The sequence below is a fragment of the Lycorma delicatula genome, chromosome 7, assembly GCF_047948215.1.
Source record: "Lycorma delicatula isolate Av1 chromosome 7, ASM4794821v1, whole genome shotgun sequence".
Taxonomy (NCBI): Eukaryota; Metazoa; Arthropoda; class Insecta; order Hemiptera; family Fulgoridae; genus Lycorma; species Lycorma delicatula.
The window spans coordinates 29059008-29081794 of NC_134461.1; the positions used below are offsets into that span (position 1 = coordinate 29059008).

Here is a 22787-nt window from a genome sequence, read left to right on the forward strand (position 1 = left end):
CTTATATAGACTACCTGGAAAAAGACAGATTATCATTGTAGAGAATTATTCTTTACTACTGGATCAATTTAAGGGTGCGCTATTCAGGCTAAATATCCATATCTAGCCAAAAAAGAGGTTCTCTTTCAAAAGAAGTTCAATGCTCCTTCACACAGGTCTTGGCTTATTGCTGCAAACTCCCATGACCTATGTTTTGAAGTGCTTCCACTTGCACTGTATTCAGCTCCCAGTAAAGTATATTCACTTCAAATGATTAAATCACAGCTGAGACAATCGCTTATTTTACAAAATTACCATATTAAATTATAATAAGAGTATTAAAAATTTTGAAGCCGTTGGTCTAAATGCATCAAATTGCAAGGTTAAAAAATAAATATTAAAAAATTTCTGAAAATTCTTGGGGTTTGTAAGTTCTAGGTCTTACAAAATCTACAATTTAATTGATTTTAATTAAGTTCTGCTTCTAGGATGCAAAGATAATTGGAAAAAATTAATTTTTTAATTTTTAAAAACTTTCTTTATAAACAATAATAAAAACACAAAAAAATTGTACTAAAACAAAAAATAATTTTTTTTTCAAGTAATTACTTTCTATTTATGCATCATTGTCATTGCCACCAGGCTGGTCTAGTGGTAAGCCCATAATCACAATCACTTGTTTAACAGCTGATTTTCAAAGTCTGATTGTTCTGAGGTAATATAAAACTTTCGTATGGATATTAATACTAAAAACAGTGAATGCCAGTGTATTTCAGTGGTTGGGTTTAAATTAGTACACACATTTAAGGAATGGTCAGCTGTACAAGACTAGACCCCATTTACATTTCCTTTCATACGTATCATCCTCATCTCATTAGGCCAGAGACTGCTTATTGTTGAACAGATTGGAACAAACAAATTAGGAAAATAAGGTTTGTTTGCTAAATAAACAGACAATCATTGAAAATAAATTTTTCATCCTTTATAATTTGAACACAAAAGTAAAAAGTCATAACTAGTTATATCAATTATATTAACTAGTATAGTTAACTAAAACTATACCATACTTACATAAAAAATACCCAAGTAACAAATAGTATTGTTTTCAATATCAGTAATATTCACAATAAAAGAAGTCTTTGAATCTATTTTTGTAAATGTTGCATTCATACCATAATCAGGAAATATATCTTTTACGAAAATTATCTGAAAAAATTAGTTATTTTTCTGTTAATAAAAAACCTTGTAAAAATATGAAAAAATAGATTAAATTGTATTTAGATCAAAAGAATTTTCTGCACTATTATTCTCTCTAAGAAGGCAATAAAAATATTAGTGTCAAATTTAGACTAAAAATTTTTTTCTAAATTTTTATTCCAGTAAGTTTTTGAAGTACTACTATGACAAATTATTTTTAAAACACTTCAAAACAACGTGGAGTGTTTCCAGTCATTGTATTAGCAACTTTTCAATCAAGGTAAAGGCACTTTTCAATTAACAAGCAACCACTTGAATTTTTCAGATTGTTGTGCAAAAACTATAAACCTTCCAAATGAAAAAACAAACCAACTTAAATGTGATAATTTTAGTGCACAGCTATCTCCTCAGTGACCATAAATGTGACAAACTTTTTAAATACCTGAAAATTACTGAACATTAAACAGTTCTCTTTTAAAATACTCGATTAATTTTCTTTCAAAGGATCTCTCACAGAGTTAATTAGTAGCCATATGCAGCTTTCTTAGACAGAAGAACTGTTATCTGACACACATTTACATTATTTTAATAATTGATTTTGTCTAGATCAATAAATATTTTACTAAAAACATACATTTTCAATTTGAATATTGGTGTAAAATTATAATAACGTTGATTATAAATAATATTATTATATTAATTTCAAATTATAATTAAGTATTTTTCTGCTAAGTTTTGGTCAGTTTTGTTTTAGCCAAATTTCTTGCTCTTCTTCAATTTTCTCAGAATTAAATTTACTTCAAATTCTGTTTTGGCATGATATTTCGGTTTTTGGTATTTTATAATTTTCTTAAAAGTGATTAAATATATAGTTCTAGAAAATGTTTTATTCAGTTTCACGGGTCAAAAAACATGTAAAATCAAATTAAATTTTCCTTTAATTCCAAGAATTTTAGTATGGCTTCATTGAGCAGAAGTTTTTTCGTAAGTCGAAAATAAAGCATTTCCAGATCCATATAGATAGATCGTTTACTTTGAAGACAGAACATGTATTCAATTTTTTTTTCAGTTTCTTCATGTATTTTAAAAGAATGTATCCTTACTGTCCATATCCTGTCCTCATAACCTGTTAAAAAATGGCCTGGCCCATTACATTTTTTTGGCGATTACAATGATATAAAAATATTACATTAATTTTGGAGTATTTTAAATTTACTCCTTGATTTTTCTCAATAGTAATCAGTTTTTATGTAGCATTATACTTTATGCCTAATTACTTTTAATTACAAATTAAATTATTCTTAAATACTTCACTTAAAATGAAATTGTAAAAGAATGATTCAAACTGGCAAAGTGGCTTCCAAAAATAAGCATGTGTGGGCTGATTTAATGAATGTGCGTGAAAGCGCGTACACTTTGATAAAATATTAAAATATTAGTGACGGAACATTTCTCTCATAACAGCGTGAATTAATATACCAAACAATATATACTTGCTCAATATATATAAATACTTACTTTTAGATATTCATAATGTGCGATTTCAAGAACCCTTACTTCAAAAATTGATTCTTTGCAATCAAAAATATAAACATTAATAGAATCATCCATCTCTTTAAGTGATGCTTCAGACGGTGGTGCAACAGCAGAATATTGTACAGATGATTTTGGTGCACCAAGGTAAAAACGCAAATGAAAGTTTTGTATTAAGTCTTGATATGAAGTTAGATTATCTGTAAATATAACTTCAAGCAATAACGTATATAAAATAACTTTTAACCGATATGTACATAACGTTAACTACAGTTAGTTTTAATGTACAAAACGTTTTAATATACAAAATTTTTAAATTGACCTCTCAGCTGAAACAACAGCAATTTGTAGATAAAAGAAAGAAATTCTTTTCCACTTAAGTTTGAATGGAATTTTTTTTTTAAAACCATTAATATGAAATATTCAAGCCCAAACAGACTAACAGAGGGAATTCAAACAGTGCCTAAATGCACTGTTTGAATCCATGTGTCTAATCTTTCTATTGGAGTTGTTCACATTGGTATATAAGCCACTCTAGCCAAACTCTTGACATGAAATGTTGCAAAATCAGGAGAGTAAGGTTAAAATGACAACTCACAACCCAACTTTTGAAAAACTTCTTTGTATGTTGAGCAATACAGAGCAGGCTATATAATGCAGAATAATTGATCTTTTAAGAGAACCAGAATGTTTCCTCCTTATGGTTTTTCTTTATTTTGTAGCATATTGGAATATTACTGTTTGATTGTACTTTGTTCTTCCATATAACTAGGAAATCGGGTCTTCCTATTTATACATAAGGAGTCCCAAAACATCAAAAAGTTTTGGGGCGACCTCTGTTGTTTCCATTCTCTACTGATATTTGGATTCTGGCTCAAAATTATTCGCTACAAGTTAACTAATAACCTTTTTGATAAATTCTATTATCTTTGCTAGTGTCAGTTAAAAATTCATCGCACTTCTGCTACCATGAAAATCTATGACACTGTTCAGGCCGAAACTGTTTAACTGGTTTTACACATTCAAAAATAAAACTTTTATTACAGGAATTTTATTATACATATTAAGTAGATATTGGTTCCTTATGGTGCAAATCCAATATACATTCAAGAAGGGTATGAGTATTGTGTGTTATTTAATGTATGCGAAAACATGTATTATTTTGGATTTAATGTATTGATGGCGGCGAATGTAAACGTCTCTGGCTCCGTACACATTAAATAACGAGCAAAGTTCCTATACGTAAATTGCAGCTTTTTTAAGAATGCGCAGTAGCATATTCATAATATAATTATTATATTCATTTATTATATAGACATCACGAATTGTAAACGAGTCTGTTTAGAGAATGATTACGATTACGCTAAAAACGAACCTGTGATGCGAATTCATTCAAAAATTTAATCACATATTATTATAAAAATTTAGGTGAAACAAATACAGATATTTTATTTATTTTTAAACAATATAAAAAATTGCGTTTTCAACATTTTAAAATCGTACGTAACAACTGATGCTGTAAAATTGAATTTCTTATTGGAATGTACATATAAAAAAAGTCGGGAGTGATCAAATCGATTGCTTTTAAAACTAAAAATATTTACATATATAATTATAATGATTTAGATCAAGTTTTAGATGATGCGTTTGAAAAACTATTAGTTGAATCTGAATTTCAAGGTAAAGGCAGCGGTTGGTCTTTAATCAGTATCGACGGTTTATTGTTACGTATAAATAAATTTAAAATCATTATGTGATTCTTCTTATACAGACTTACCCGATGAAATAAAAAAAAACAAAGGCTGTTATTAATGTTAAAAATGATAATGCTTTCTGCTTAAAATGGGCTATTTTATCAAAACATGTAACCAGTCATGATCCACAACGCTTTAAGATACACACGTTATACTGTTTATTTACAAGATAGATATTGCTTTAGCATCTGAAATCGTCAACGATGTTTCTATAACTGTACAGAGCGGTCCAAAAGTATCAGTACAACCTATTATTTCAGAAGTTTTAAAGGAAATGAAAATTTGAATACACCAACGTAAATAGGTATTGGTCCCGGCCCACGTTTGGGGCATAACACAACAATGGCCGCCATTTTGAATCGTCGTCAATTTATTTAAATGGAATGTGGTCATGTGACGTCAAAACAAACTAAAATTTTACCAGGTATTTCTGCAATCAGATTTCACATAACTGTTACACGTTGTAGAAGTTATTGGGACTCAAAAGATTGAAAATCTTATTCTTTTGCAGGTGACATATGATGGCTTTGACGAAGTAAGAGCAAATTGAGGCGATCCTGATGTCTGGTGAACGAAGCAGATAGTTGCATTAGATTTCAACAGGCGCCATCTAGAGAGACCACCGATTTCGCAAAACACTGTTGCATGTCTCGTATCCAAATTGAAGGAAACTGGAATTATGTTCGAAAGGCGACGTAGTGGTCGTCCCAAATCTTCCACTGATGAGACAACCTCGACAATGCTGCAAAAACTTTCTGAGGATGACCCAGACAGACATCTCGAGTTTACATGGGCATTACGTCAATATCAGAGCAACCCTACATTCTCACAGAGTATCCTATTCAGTGACGAGGCAATGTTTTATGTCAGTGACGAGATGAACCGGCAGAATCACCGATATTAGAGTGATGATAATCCGCACTTGATCAATCCATCCAATGTTGGAGATGTTAGAATTATGATGTGGTGCGAGATATGAGGTACCCGTGTGGTTGGCCCAATCGTTCATCGATGGAATTCTTAATTCCGAGCGGTACTTGGACATGCTGAGAGACATCGTCTTTCCTTCCCTTTTAAATGAAGATGGATCGTTCCCTTCGTTTTTTCAACAAGATGGTGCTCCACCACACTTTGGGCTAAAAGTTCGTTAATGATTGGATGTCCAGTTGCCTGGGCAATGGATTGGTCGGCGTGGCCCAGTGGAATGGCCACCAAGATCACCCGTCCTCACACCTATGGACTATTTGTGAGGGCATTTGAAGCAACTTATTTACGCAGAAAAGATTCGTGATGTTCACCATCTGCAACAAAGAATTACGCTGTGCTGCACGGAAATCGTACCAGAAGTGCTTTTGCGACTGAGTTATGCTTTCAACAAAACGGTCGACATATTGAACACATCACGTTAGCCCTCCAGTTTTGGAGTAGCCCTCCACTGTAACAGTGTAGGAGTTTTGGATGCCAATAACTACTACACTGTAACAGTTATTTGAAATCTGATTGCAGAAATCAAATCCTGGTAAAATTGTAATATCTGTCTTGATACGACACATTTTCTCCTTCCCACTTATATAAATGGACGGCGATTAAAAATGGTGGCCATTGCTGTGTTATGCTCCCCAAAGGTGGATCCTTATTCCTAATTTACGTCGGTGTATCCAAATTTTTCATTTTCTTAATTTCTGAAATAATAGGTTGTACTACGACTTTTGGACCACTCTATATATGATTATGATGAAGAGGTTAGACCTTTAAAAGTTAACGGAATTGAAAAATCGAACTATTTCGAATTATTATATTTAAAAATTAATTTACATCCGAATGATATTTCACACTATTGCTGTATTTCAGACTATTAAAAGGTTTTTCACTAGTTAGGTCTCAATTGACGATACGTAGATCCTAGACAGATGTTTGTAAACGTTATTTTATATTATAAAAGTAGAAATAGCGAAGATAGAATGAAAGCTAATTTAAAACATTGTATTTACAATGAACCGGTACATATAAAAATGCCAAAACCGGGTGAAAATGTACTAAAATTTAAAAAGTACGAAAATTAATTTCTGTTGTAGCACAGCAGATTTTGAATGCATATTGAATCAGACACCGTATTATCTAATACATACAAAATCGTATAGTTATACAACGCACGTACACTAACAGATGAGTTATTTTCTATATTTCGCTTGTCACGAATCGGTTTTTGATAAAATAAAACAAGTTTTACCGAAACAACCTGTACTTTACAGAAGAGTAAAAGCCGCTGAACATTTTATGGAAACCCTATCCGACTTTGCAAATCAAGTTGATGAAAAAATGTTACATATTTACAATATATGCACTCTTTCAACCGAAAAGTCAAGAGATCATTGCCATTTATAGATTTTTACCGATATTGGTGTGATGAAAATCCCCATTGGATTGACCCATCCAATGTTGGAGATGTTAGAATTATGATCTTCATCGATGGAACCCTTAATTCCGGGCGGTACTTGGACATGCTGAGAGACACTGTCTTTCCTTCCCTTATAGACACGGTAGTTATAGAGGTGCATTGATGCAATAAATGTAATTTTTGTAAACAATTACAAAATACCATACCGATATTTAATTACAATTTGACCGGTTACGATTCGCATTTTATAATAAGACAACCAGATTATGATTGGAATGATATAAACATTATACCTAAAACTACTGGAAAATATACAGTGTTTATGAAACGGATATCGAAAAATTTGAGTGTAAAATTTGTAGACACTTTTCAATTTATGGCTTCGAGTTTGGAAAAATTAGCGTCCAATTTACCAAAAGAATCGTTTTAGGTCGATATTTACATCAGCACCAGGTTTAGCTTTTGATGCATGTTTACAGACGCAGACATGTATATGTTTATTGAATCAGGCATCAGAGGCGGCATTTTAACTTTTATTAAAAACCACCCTGCAGCAAACAAGAAATATCTTAAAAACTATAATAACGCCCCAATAAATACATAACTTACGTTGACGCCAATGATTTATATGGATTTTCAACGAGTCATAATTTTAAATGGATCGATAAACAGCATTTTAATCAAATTTTAGATTCTATAATGAATCATCCTCATGACGCTAACATAATGATTGCAATTTTTATCAGTGTCGGAAGTGTCACCCGGTTCAAATTGTAGAAAATTACTGACCACATTAGACGATAAACGAACTACGTCTGCCACTATGTAGTTTTAAAACAACCTATACTGAACAGATTGATTGTAAAACAAGTGCACAATATACTGTCCTTTAAACAGAGAGCGTGGTTTTTTAGTCGGCGTTCAAATTGCCAAAAGATACGGTGCATTTACAATATTGGATCATAATAAAATTGTAATATACGATTTTCATTACAACGTTATGAATCCTTACGGAGAAAAAATCAGTTTATGTTACATGGATACTTCATCTACGATATTGAAACTGACGATTTTTACGACGACATGAGATAAGATTATCTGTTTCAACATTTCGATACATCAGATTATCCGAAAGATCAACCGAATCATTCTGCGAAAAATAAAAAAGTATCGGGCAAATTTAAAGATGAAGTAAACGGTAATCAAATGATAGAATTTATCGGATTGAGATCGAAAATGGTACACCACCTTTAACACGTTAAACGATAAAATTACTAAAAAAGCAAACTGTGTAAAAAAAAATACAGTGCAAAAAAGTATTACATCGACGATTATATAAAGCATGTCTTGACGATTCAGGTTTGGAAACTTACAAGACTATGACAGTAAGTGGTGGTAAGTACAAGACTATGACAAACAGGGTGGTAAGTGTGAAATCATAAGAGGAAGTATGTTTGTGATGATTTAATACTATCAATAGCATCTTGGATATCTCCAAGTTTTTATGTTAGTTGTAATAAAATTATAAAAGATTGTTTCATCGAAGATTTTAATCCATATAAAGATGATAGATAACGCGAAATTTCTATAGCTTGAAAATATCGCGGAAAAATTACGAGATGAAAATGAAAAAGTTGTAAAAGAAACTGAAAACTATGGCTGTACCATTTACATATGATAATGAAGATAACTGTGTGAAATTATATTAAAAAAAAATAACCGGACCATCCGTATAAATATAATGCTATCAGCGTTAAGAAAAAAAGATATCCCAATCATGAAACCTTATATCTAAAAGTAAAAGAGTCAAAAATGTAAAATTTTTCAATTATGCACGCCGCGAACTTAAAATTAAAAGAAAAGGCAATCGTTTTGATACAGCGATCGATATTGATAATTTAAAACAATTAGATAGTTTATATGAATAACACTTTATGAAATTGTAATGTTCGCTCGAGTTATGTAATACATTATTTTAATACGTTGTTTTTTTTCTTCTACGATAATGAGATGTCAATTAAAGCCGATTTAGCGACAGAAACAAATCAGCCAGGCGTAATCATCAGTCTAGAAAGAAGAAATTAAAGGTTTTTGATTTGTATCAGGAAGATATAGGTGAAATGCTTCCTCATTCAAAGATCAATAACGGTTATAAATATTTTTTGACTGTTATTGTTTTACTAAAATCGCGTATGTTATACCGTTAAAGAAGAAGAGGGGCGTAAGAGGGGCGAAGAAGTCGCGTCCACTTTGCGACCGATACTCGAAAAGTGTAAAATGAATCATTTTCAAACGGATCAGGGAACGGAATTTTACAATTCACATGTGAAAGCATTGTTAAAACAATACAACATAAATCATTATTCCACATATTCAGATAAAAAAAGTTTCCGTAGTTGAGCGTTTCAATAGAACGATTTAGAGTTCATTTCGTTTTCAACAAATCAGCTACAAGTGAACCGATATGCTGCAAGCGTTAGTCGAAGAGTACAATGATACCGTCCATTCAGCTAAAATATTTAAACCGAAAGATATAAATACGACGAATGAAGCGCAAGTGTTAGTAAATCTAAACAAAAAATATGATAGAAAAAAAGAGTGTTGTAAAAATTAAATTTAATGTGGCGATTATATTCGCATAAGCAAATATAAAAAAGTATTCGATAGGGGTTATTTGCCGAATTGGACGAATGAAATATTCAAAATGCATACGGTGCACTCTGAATCTAGACCTGTTACATATGAATTAATCGATAATAGAAATCAACTCGTAAAAGGACGTTTTAATCAACACGAGTTACAAAAAAACAAAGATGTATATCAAACTGAGAAAATTAAACGTAAAGGCGACAAGGCGTATGTAAAATGGCTAGTTTTCGATAAAAGATACAATTCATGGATAGATTTGAGTGAAGTTGTTGAACTTGAACATCAAACACAATATTTTATTGACGAATTTTTAATCTTTCATGTATAGATAATAATAAATGTGTCACATAGTTTTATTCAGGCTATTTAAGTATTATTAACTCTTCATGGTTATGGTAATGATGATTATTGCATGCCATTAGATAAATATTATGATTATGACTTTGAAGATGATTTGGCAAACTGTCCTTAACATTTACTTTATCAATAACTTATTGATAATCACTTTATTAATTTTCGTATTTAAATTCCCACACATTGTTAGAATTGATTGTTTCAGCCATATTAAAGTGTTATTTTTACTTTAAAATTTATTATTTGTAAATAAAAGTCTGGGAACTTAGAAAAATTACATATCGTACAAATATATATATATATATATATATGATGAAGGAACTGCAACAGAAATCTAAATTTGCCATTATAGATATTAACAAGATAACATCGATAAGCTTGTTGAAGCTTTTAAACGTAGACATGCAGCATTCATGAAGGTTTTGGCCAAAAGAAAATGATATGTTGCGAGTAGGCGAATAAATTATAATTTTCAATTTAAATATTTCATATAGAAAGAGATACAACAGAAAAAACTTACCATTGGAAATGCAACATTAGGGTATGATATCACCCAAACGAAATAGACGTAGTTCTTTGTTACCTAACACTACTAAGATGTTTTGTGCGCGATCCCTCAAACTGTGGCAAAACAAATGTTTTTCATCTTTTATTTCACGAAAACGGGATTACGCTTTTTAAATCTGTACATTTTTCAAAACCTCTAAAACAACCGTTGTAGAGATCTGAATTTATAAATCTAAATCGAGAACTCAATATACTGAAAACGATCAGGTTCCACAGCCACAAGCGATCAAATACTTTATTCAATAATGAATTTTGACGATGTAATCGGAGAAAAAGAAAGCAGTATAGTGATTACTTTCCTAGAGACAATTGTTAACTGATACGAGACAACTGTAATTTTTTAATATTATTCAGACAAGGCGGTCTAAATTTACAACACATTTACAATGAACACGTAAACGTTAACATGTCGTTTGATGGATTTAAATCATTATGCGAGCACGTTTGAAACGCGAACAGTTACGGTTTTCTAGTAATTGATAAAGATTCTGATAAAAATAAAGGTCGCTATAGAAGCTGTAGTGATAAATCGTCGACTTAACACTGATCGACCGCGGCGTACTTTCTTGAAAGCCGTTCCTCAGATTTAAGGAACGGCTTTCTTACGCGAATTAACTAATCGTTTGAACTTTAATTTTTTTTTCTTTAGAAACACGTACAAGAGGGAGAAACAAATAGTTGAAATTGATAGATCTGTTTCACCATATAAAAGACCATCCACATCTTTTAGCGGTATCGGACATCAATCAATTAATTATAATTATAAAAATGTAAACACTTTTAGGTGAATATGACGCTGGAAACCAGATCGTTTCGAATGAAATCATATTCATAATTAAAGAATTAGGTCGTAAAGAACGAGGTAGAAAAGGAAAACGGGTTCCAGTTAAATATTGTTTATTGTAGAAATGTAGTGAAAAAATGAAGTTCTCATCGGCTGGAATTCCAGCCGATAAATGAGTGATACATTAAAGAATCATTAACCTTGAAAATTTTGTCGTTAAAAATGCTGTTTATTGTAAAAATGTATTGAAAAAGTTAAGTTATTCCATCGACCTGAATTCAGGCTGATGAAAAAAGCCAATGTTCAAATATGCGCTTTCGGATTCTTCCTAGTTAAAAGCCGATCCTCAAATCTAATGGTCGGCTTGAAAATATAGTCAATAATACATCTGAATAAAAAATAAATTTTTTTATATAATATATATATATATATATATATATATATATATATATATATATAGATAAAAATACGAAGAAAAGAAGCGGAATTATCGGGTCTGTAGTCAATAAAGCTGTAGATTTATTACCATTTGAAGCACATTTACCGGGTTACAATTATTGCGGTCCGGGTACAAAAGCGTGGTGATATTGGCATTAATAAATTGGACTAGATAAACGAGATCGGCAACTGATAAAGCTCTAGCCTAAAGAGCTTGGAAACGCATGATCGCACCCGACAGCAGTTTGACTAAAAGAGCGGCGGCTTACATAGTAATTAACGCGATGAAACTTAAATCTGGCGGTAGATTGAAATTAAAGAAAGGTGGCAGCGGTATTGCTAAGAAACTAAATTCAGTACTGAAACGCGCTTTATACGATCATGAATTTTTTACGTGAAACAGTTGAAAATTCCAAATTTTAGAGGTGTTATACGCATTACCAAAAAAAAAGAAAAAATTACGCGCTATAGTTAATTTAGACACTTCAAACGGTCGCGGTACTCATTGGTTTTTAAAAAAAAACAAATAAAAATGTAGACTATTTTGATAGTATAGGTAATGTGATGAATTACCCTTCAAAATTGATGAATTTTTCTGTAGAGAATCTAATGTAACGTACAATTATAATAGATATCAAGCCGATGACGATGTAATTTGCATAGAGGTTTTACGCGAATAAATTATGTTTATTTTTTTATCCTAAATATTGTCGTGTCTATTATAAATTGACTGTAATAGTTCAGTGATTAAAAAATCATTTTTTCCTCTAATCGACCTTTCCGACAGTAAATATGAGTTTGGTTTAAAGTGGTTGATGACAGCCAACACTATTTCAAATGCGGAAGAGAATAAAAACGATAAATTGTGTTTCGCATTCGATAAAGATGTCAAAATAGATGAAAATAATAATTACGAGATAACTAAAAAAACATTACATAAACATGCCGACGGGTAGTTATGAGTTGACAATATTGTTGAATAGTGAAATTAGAAAAAAAAAACATTTCCTTGAAGGCGAACAGTAATACATTCATTACAGATTAAAATTAAAAGCACTGTATGGATAGATTTTTCAGATAAGGATTGCAGTATCGGCAGTTTATGGATCGAGAATTCTCAAATCAATATAAGCTCCTGTAATTTTAATACGTGTAAAACGTAGTATTATTCTGGTAGTTATAAAAATAAAAAGTAAGATCGTATTTTTTTATGATTTCCCGTTAAGTTTAGATTCAGGTGATATGACTGAAGAATATCCACCTTATACAGACTTTGCAGCCATAGATGATTTATTTATAATTTATTGAGTTGACTGACGATTATTATAATTTAAACGAGTGAGCATGTCGTTAGTATTGACGAAATGTAAATAAACTATTGTAATTGAATTTTTATTTTGTTATAAATAGATAATTCCTTTAAATCTGAAAGCCTCCTCTATGAATCATGAGACCTTGGCGTTGGTGAGGGGGCTTGAGTGCTCAGGGATACAGAGTAGCTGGACCGAAGGTGCAACCATATCGGAGAGGTATCTGTTGAGAGCCAGACTAAGGAATGATTCCTGAAAGAGGGCAGCAGCTCTTTCAGTAGTTGTTAGGGGCGTGAGTCACAATGACTTAAACGGCCATATCAACGTCACTCAGTCCTCTGAGTACTGCGCAGCTGAAAGCAATGGAAAACTACAGCTGTTTTTTTTTTCCCAAGAAAATGTGGCTCTCTGCATTTTCAAAAGCAATAATGGAAGCGCCTTCCTTGATAAAATATTCCGGAGGTAAAATAGTCCCCCGTTCGGATCTCCGGGTGGGGACTACTAAGGAATGGGTCACCAGAAAAGTAAAAAATAACATTCTACGAGTCGGAGCGTGGAATGTTAGAAGCTTAAAAAAGGTTGGTAGGCTAGAAAATTTAAAAAGGGAAATGGATAGGGTAAACGTGGATATAGTAGGAATTAGTGAGGTTCGGTGAGAAGAGGAAGGTGACTTTTGGACAGGTGACTTTAGAGTAATTAACTCAGCGTCAAATAATGGGCAGGCAGGAGTAGGTTTCGTGATGAACAAGAAGATAGGGAGGAGAGTGGAGTATTTCAAGACGCATAGCGATAGAATCATTGTAATAAGGATAAAATCAAAACCTAAACCGACAACGATTGTTAACGTCTATATGCCTACAAGCGCCCATGATGATGATGAGGTAGAGTGTGTATACGAAGAGATTGATGAAGCAATTAAACACGTAAAAGGAGATGAAAATTTAATAATAGTTGGAGATTGGAATGCAAGCATTGGAGAAGGCAAGGAAGGAAATATAGTGGCTGAATACGGGCTGGGCAAAAGGAATGAAAGAGGGGACCGACTTATAGAGTTTTGCACGAAGTATAATTTAGTAATTGCCAACACCCAATTTAAAAATCATAACAGAAGAATATACACTTGGAAAAAGCCAGGCGATACTGCAAGGTATCAGATAGATTATATCATGGTTAAGCAAAGATTTAGAAATCAACTCGTTGACTGCATAACTTACCCTGGAGCAGACATTGATAGTGACCATAATTTAGTGATAATAAAATGTAGATTGGGGTTTAAAAACCTGAAGAAGAGGTGTCAGATGAATCGGTGGAATTTAGAGAAGCTTGAGGAAGAGGAGGTAAAGAAGATTTTTGAGTAGGACATCGCAAGAGGTCTGAGTAAAAAAGATAAGGTAGAAAATGTGGAAGAAGAATGGGAGAATGTTAAAAAGGAAATTCTTAAATAAGCAGAAGCAAACATAGGCAGAATAAAGAGAACTGGTAGAAAACCTTGGGTTACAGACGATATATTGCAGCTGATGGATGAACGTAGAAAATATAAGAATGTTAGTGATGAAGAAAGTAAAAGAAATATAGTAGAAATAACAAAGATGGACAAAAATGGGAGAAACAATACTGAGATCTGAATTTAAGAGAGCATTAAAAGATTTAAATTGCAGAAAGGCTTCTGGAATAGATGGAATACCTGTAGAATTACTACGCAGTGCAAGTGAGGAAGCGATTGATAGATTATACAAACTGGTGTGTAATATTTATGAAAAAGGGGAATTTCCGTCAGACTTCAAAAAAAGTGTTATAGTAATGATACCAAAGAAAGCAGGGGCAGATAAATGTGAAGAATACAGAATAATTAGTTTAACTAGTCTTGCATCAAAAATCTTAACTAGAATTCTATACAGAAGAATTGAGAGGAGAGTGGAGGAAGAGTTAGGAGAAGACCAATTTGGTTTCAGGAAAAGAATAGGGACAAGGGAAGCAATTTTAGGCCTCAGAATAATAGTAGAAGGAAGATTAAAGAAAAACAAACCAACATACTTGGCGTTTATAGACCTAGAAAAGGCATTCGATAACGTAGACTGGAATAAAATGTTCAGCATTTAAAAAAAATTAGGGTTCAAATACAGAGATAGAAGAACAATTGCTAACATGTACAGGAACCAAACAGCAATAGTAACAATTGAAGAACATAAGAAGGAAGCCGTAATAAGAAATGGAGTCCGACAAGGATGTTCCCTATCTCCGTTACTTTTTAATCTTTACATGGAACTAGCAGTTAATGATGTTAAAGAACAATTTAGATTCGGAGTAACAGTACAAGGTGAAAAGATAAAGATGCTACGATTTGCTGATGATATAGTAATTCTAGCCGAGAGTAAAAAGGATTTAGAAGAAACAATGAACGGCATAGATGAAGTCCTACGCAAGAACTATCGCATGAAAATAAACAGGAACAAAACAAAAGTAATGAAATGTAGTAGAAATAACAAAGATGGACCACTGAATGTGAAAATAGGAGGAGAAAAGATTATGGAGGTAGAAGAATTTTGTTATTTGGGAAGTAGAATTACTAAAGATGGACGAAGCAGGAGCGATATAAAATGCAGAATAGCACAAGCTAAACGAGCCTTCAATAAGAAATATAATTTGTTTACATCAAAAATTAATTTAAATGTCAGGAAAAGATTTTTGAAAGTGTATGTTTGGAGTGTCGCTTTATATGGAAGTGAAACTTGGACAATCAGAGTATCTGAGAAGAAAAGATTAGAAGCTTTTAAAATGTGGTGCTATAGGAGAATGTTAAAAATCAGATGGGTGGATAAAGTGACAAATGAAGAGGGGTATTGTCCCCTCTTCATCTATTATATACCCCTAGAGGGGTATATAATAGATGAAGAAAGAAGCATTTGGAAAAATATAGTTAAAAGAAGAGACAGACTTATAGGTCACATACTAAGGCATCCTGGAATAGTGGCTTTAATATTGGAAGGACAGGTAGAAGGGAAAAATTGTGTAGGCAGGCCACGTTTGGAATATGTAAAACAAATTGTTAGGGATGTAGGATGTAGAGGGTATACTGAAATGAAACGACTAGCACTAGATAGGGAATCTTGGAGAGCTGCATCAAACCAGTCAAATGACTGAAGACAAAAAAAAAATATCTGAAAGTGATAATGAGTTTTTTGTTAAAAAAAAAAAAAACGTTACAAATTGACTGTAGAAAGCATTAAAAAGTTAAAATCTCTAGGATTTGAGATTGTTGGTGAAGGGAAACTAAAGCCAATGGATTACTGAAATGAAAAATTAAAATGCTTTTATATTCCATAGTGAATTATTTAAACGTTCAAAAAGTCGGGCGTTTGGATGTGACGTTAACATATAAACAATACCACAAGCATTATCCACTTAATAACCTTGATAAAGAGATTAGAATACAAATACATCAATCGGATGTGTATACTGTTCCAGGCGAAAGATTTTTTGTTGTTTCAGGATAGCTTGTAGGTGAAAACGGGAAAAAATCAACTTCAGAATTAGTTAATTTTGCCGGTACATTTTTATTCGATGAGTTACAGTATCAACGCGCAAGAAGTAGCAAGACAAGAAATTAAGGCATCACAACGATTATGAAAAATGTTCTTTCAATTACAAATTCTTTAATACCATAATCTGAAAGAGCTGGATGGGTTAAAGGGGTAACAATAAAATAACAATAAAATAGATATGTATGATGATGGTAATTTATATTATGTATACCATTATCAATGTTGATAGGTTTCGCTTAAGACTATAAAAAAATAATCATAAACAATAAACAAGAATTAGTTGAGACGTCATAGTGACTATTTGGAAGTACACGTGTTACACTTTATTTTATTTTTATTTTCTAAAACACTCCTTTTAGAAAAAGTTCATCTTTTTCTAAAAGCTTTATCTCTGGTTTCACAGATCCTTTAAGGGAATTTTCTCAAATGTACTTTTTCTGTACCGCTTTTCGATTTTCTTGGGTTTTGAATAGCCGTAACGATTGAACATCGTTAACACGTTTCTACAAACAGTCCTCCACTGCAATTTGTTTCTCTAACCACTTCTCCAGCAGCTTCTGTGATACCACGAGCAATCACGAATGGGCTTATTTTCGAGGAATCGCCGTCTTTCCTCTTTATAACTAAATTTGGTATTGATCCGTTGTTCTTCGGTTACAACTTACTAGTTTCCTAATTCTTTTCCAGATCTCTGCACTCTTCTTATAGCTGAACTCTTCGTCCTCGTTGCTTGCGAAAACAGAGTCTCTCCAAGACAAGCCTATTTTACGTGGAAACTCTGCCGAGAAAGTTGAATAGAAGATTCGATAATTCTATGTTTCACCAGTCATTTTGCACGGTGCTATTTCAGAGCGTTATGCTGTAGGATAGGAAAAGTGAAGATGTCCAAAGGCCTGGCTGGTGAGATGTAATCATATAGGCGGTCTCTATAGACGATCTCCGGTAAAGCCCTTCAGGGATAGGAACAGAGGAGGTGGTGTGGCGACCAGAATTGCCACAAGGTCGGTGGTGTTTCCCCTACGGGGTTGGGATAGGTGACAGATCGAGGGATACTAGATGGGGATTTCAGAGCACTGAGTCCCCACAACATGGTTCTGATGATCTTAGCAGCTGGGAGGAGTGTGGGTCCCGATTCGTCAGGGGCATTCTCAGGGCCAAGAAGGACAACCTGAACAATCCTGATCCAGGTGAAAAGAAGGTCAGCCGGCCTTCTCAGGCTAGGATAGGAGGACTCGACCTGAAGAAATATGTAAATCTGTTCAGAGTTAGTTTTAGTCTGTAGTCTGCTGAGGTGGTTAAGAAAAAAATAAAAATAAAATATTTAATAATTAATCTATAAAACTATTATTATATTCATTTATCATTGTTGTTTTTAGTATATTTCATCTATAAATTTAAAATTTTTGTTATATAAATTTAGTTTATTAATTATGTTACATAATTATGTTACATAAAAAATGAACAATGAATATATAACTAACATGACAAAAAACCTGTAATATGTAAAAAGTAAAACCTCACATACACACACATTAGTGAATAATTTGATTGCGTACTCTTACTGTACTCTTATTCACGATCTGTTAAATGGGCAAGTATTAGATGTGTTTCTTGAAAGGAACCAGAATGCACAAACTCAAAAATTAAAATTAAAGCTCAGAAATCAAATTAGGCACTTTCGAAAAGTGACTGCAAAGAACAAATCTGTACTGCACTGAAGCACAAACAATTGAAAACAACAGACAAGAGTAATAACACACACAATGAATAATAATAGTAGCAGCAACATAAAAAGTAACAAACAATTGCGGTTCAAGCCAACTCCTCTGTTTGGGTTGAAGTTGTATACATCCAGTATGTATACAGCTTAGAACAAAGAATCCAGTCAGGATATGGACTGCTATTAAGAGGGCATTGGCAATGTTGCAAATAGGGGACTGGTTCTCTGGACATGAGATGCCTGTGAGTCAAAGCCGGTTGACAACCACCATTGGGTAAACACCACAAACTCTTTATCCCCCTATTTTCATGGATGAAGTACAAAAAAAAATGATTTCTTCTCTTATGCTGTATAACACTATTTTCAAGTACTGTTGAATTTCCATCTGTAAGAGAGACCCAAAATTCATTTTGATTCCGCATGATGTAATTGGTAACTTATAAATAGATGTTACCCCCCTCCCCTCCCGATTTATGAGTACCCATCTGGAGATGGGAATATTTTCAGCTACAACTATAAGCTGAATGAAAAACAGTGAATTGGGAATTTCTACCTTACAGTAAGTTTGTAATCAAGAGGATTCTAAAAATTCTGCCAGTAAAAAGCAAAAAGTTGACACCCATCCATCCATGATGGACGTAACATTTTTTTTATCTTTAATACACATTTCTTATAAAATAGTCTCAATATTCCCAACTAATTTTATGTACTTGAATTTTTTATTCATTTGCATTAAGACATTTGTTACTCTTTTACTTTTTAGGAATAATGTTGGGGATCTACAGTTAAGTAGACACCATCTTTGACAACATTATCTGAATTAAATAGTTATTGCAGAACTGGTAATTTACCCTTTTAATTGCTTAGGATAAAGAACACTTATCCTGATTGAAAGTCTTCAAATCTGTAAATGCAAAATTAAAATTATATTCTATTGAGCAGACATAAATTCAAGATTTAAATTTTTAACAAATATTACAACGTTGAACTTTATGTAACTAAAATAACATGATAGCGGATAAACTTACATTTATATTTTTCAATGACTTCCTTTTCAAAAAAAATATATATGATAAGAGAGTCCATAACACGTTCGTAAGGATTCCATCGAAACGGATCCTTTGCAAAAGCAATAATCTACAACAAAAAAATATTTGTTAATCTATAGAATATTAACAGACATGCAGTTTCCCCATCCACTAATAAAAACTTTGTACCTTACACACTTTCTTCTTTTCAGTAAAAATGACTCATATGAAAGGAATTAATTTTATGTATTTCTAATACAAATAAATAATTCCAAACATTTAAATTTAAAAAAAAAATCACTTTTAGCATGCTGCTGTAAAAAGACTGGTATTATTGAGAATAAATTTCACAAACAGTTTAAATCTTTCCAGTTAATTAATAAGATCTGGTTATTTAAAACATGCCAAACTCTGCTCATTGGAAATGTTCAGTCATAACCTTGTATTTTGTTACAATTTTTGTAGTAAACCATTTATTTACAGCCTAAAAAGTCTCTAGTGTGATAAATTAAAAATTTTTTCAGTGTTCCCAGATGAAGATAATGTTGCAAATTCTAACTACTTCATTACACCCACACCATCTCTGATGGAATGTGTAAGAGTAAATCAAGCAACCAATCGCTAATGTTTTAGATCATTTGCATTAAATGTCCTTTAAGAATGTAAAAATTAACACTACAATGTATAATTCTAATAAGTTGAAAAATCATTAACAAATCAACAGATCATTAATTAACTGTTCTAGACTTGTTGACTCATTATAAAACACCTCACCAGAGACTCATTCATGTAATCTCATTGAATCAGAATTTCAGATTCAACAGATTACTTCAGAAATAAATTCAGCCTTCCAGTAAATTAGGACATGAAAACAAATTCAGTCAATTCTTTAGCAGAGCTCTACAAACAGAAATACTGAAATCACAAATGAGCACGTTAAATAGGGTATAAAATGAGTTTAATATAAATTCCATTATAAATAGTGCAACAATTACCCATATTATCATAAAAGTTGCTACTTACCCTTAACAAAAAAACATAACAAAAAACCATGACAACAATGCATTCATATTTTGTTATGTCTGTACACATATATGATTGTACTTGCACAGTTTGTTTTACTTTAAAGTTTTTTGCAAAAGTACAATTAAATACTTACTGATAAAACATGATTTTTTGATTCAGAAATAGTTTCATTTAAAGTTTTTGGAAGAATCATTCTTACATCATTATGTGTTGTTTGAAATTCACGTGGAAAATATGTATAGTCAGGAATGATAGAATTTGCAAGAAAATTTGGTAAATCTTTCTGCAAAACAGCAAAAAATAATTATAAAACACAAGAAAACATTCCTTAGCTTTTCTTCTACAGTAAGTTGTCCCACAATAAAACCAATTTCCCTCCACCAAATCACAATGATACTTTTAACATACAGTGATCTAATTGAACCAATCTACACTACAAGGGTCAATCAACAATTAAAATGACAAATAGCAACAACTGAAAAACCTAACTTGTAATTAGAAAGAATTTTTTTATACCCCCAGGGAAAGTCTTATTCTTTACGACTGGGGAGTTGGCGTCCCCACGGCCCTAGCCTCTGCTGCTTTTCTTCCCACCCTACACAGAGCTGCAGAACACATTACACTATACACATATACATACACATACACTAACACTACACAAAACAACATTCTACACAGTTTCTTCTTACATTTACACTCAGTGTCATTTTGACACCTAACAAAACACAACTGTAACCCAAGGTGGAAATATTGTGCAGTTGGGTGCATGCCTCTATGTAGGGAGTCTCAATGATATCTTCTGGGTACCTGGGCAAACCAAACTGCATTTAGCCTTAGCCTGTGTATTTGTATTTCCCAGGTACTGGGATCAGAATTTCAGAGTCTTCTGAAAAACACTATTATCATTGATGGTCCTCTTAAAAACCACCACCCTCACAACACTAGGTACTAACCAGAAACCACTATCTCACATCCAGAATATAAGAATTTAAGATTTGTTGTTGTTGTTTTTCAAAGCAATCAGGAAGGAGGCTCCATCATCAAAGGATCTCACAAAGAACGCCATAGAGGGACAGAACGATACTGGTTGACACACTTAGTGACGAAGAGAATCGATCACCTTATGTCTCACCAACAAGGGTGGTATGGGCATAAAATCAGTATGCCACAAATCCTTGAATACCACAGCTGAGGAGTAATCTTTTGCCGAGACTTTTGGGGATCAATGTTTGTTTGATTACCGATGGACCTCATCCCAAAGATGTTGTAGAGGTGAGACGAATTATGAAACATCAGAGCGGAATGGAGGAACCTACTCCCTCTCTTATACTACCGTTTAACGTTCCCTTACCATCAGAGAAAATATGAGTGGGGTTAACATGTCTATTCGTGTATGACCATTCATTCCCAACCCTCAGCGATGTTTACTGTGTCAAAGGTATAGCCACACTACAATTTCTTACTTGAACACTGCAATATGTGATCAATGCACAAAAGAAGGCCACAAAGACTGTGAATACTAGGAGGAAGAAAAATGTCTTAACTATGGGGAATCACATTCAGCTTGCTCACGAGATGGGAATACTCAAAATTTGTACAGAGCAGAATCTATCTTTTATGGCTGTACGAAAAGAGTATAAAGACAAACTCAAAACAGATGTCCATTTTTCAGCAGCCGCTACATCAAACCAAATCCCTGCAAATGCGAGTAATCAGTATTGCGGATCCTGCAGAATTTTAACAGCTTTTTCAGATTATCTGATCAGGTTGCCACGTTCACATCCATTTTGTTAGGGACTAAGAATACCAACAAGAAGAAAAGTATTATTGGTGGAAAGACCGATAGTGGTTTATCGAAAACCACTTTAATCTGTACACCACAATATAATATTCCTGCTGCACCAACAACGCAGCAAACTACAAAGATTCCTATATGAAGGGATCAATAAAAAGATCGTCGCCTAGTTCATAATCTCCGGTCTCCCAGGCTTTCAAGTCCCCACAACTATCTCAAGTTCTAATCAAGAATGTGGAGGCCGATGGTATGCTTTAATAAGCATAGCACTTCCTGAAAATTATTAACAGCAAATAGAAAAACCAAATAGTATTTAACAAATAATCTGCTGGCAACTGTGTAATAACAGGAAAAGAGTATTTAAGGGTACAAATGTTATTCACTGGAATGTTTGCGATCTTCGTTCTCACTGCGAGGATATTGAAATCCTTCTAAAGGAAGAAAATCCTTTAATACTGTGCAGGAAACTCAGTTCAGTCTCCAGGATGATGTGTCCTTTCACAAATAGACTCGCTATCACTTGCTATTGTGATAGATCACAATTGCTGCTAAAGATGCGACTGTCAAACTGAGGGCACATGACGTGAAGGTGTGGCCGTTTTCCTGAAGGAAATCGTAATAGCCACCTGATGTTACGCTAGTGAAAACATTCCTGCAGTCTCAGTGAAGATATTGGCGCCATTCAAAGTGAATACCTATAAAATAATTCTTCC

General features: G+C 32.9%; 1 protein-coding gene across 1 annotated transcript in view; it reads right to left on the bottom strand.

Annotated features, from left to right (window-relative positions):
• Positions 1-22787, bottom strand: part of LOC142327952 (uncharacterized) — a 77749-nt gene that overhangs the window by 2093 nt on the left and 52869 nt on the right. The window contains exons 11-12 of the mRNA XM_075371372.1: positions 20409-20562; positions 2695-2909 (exon numbers count right to left, since the gene is read on the bottom strand). Coding sequence (XP_075227487.1) covers positions 2695-2909; positions 20409-20562 — 369 coding nt within the window. The remainder of the gene's footprint in view (positions 1-2694; positions 2910-20408; positions 20563-22787) is intronic.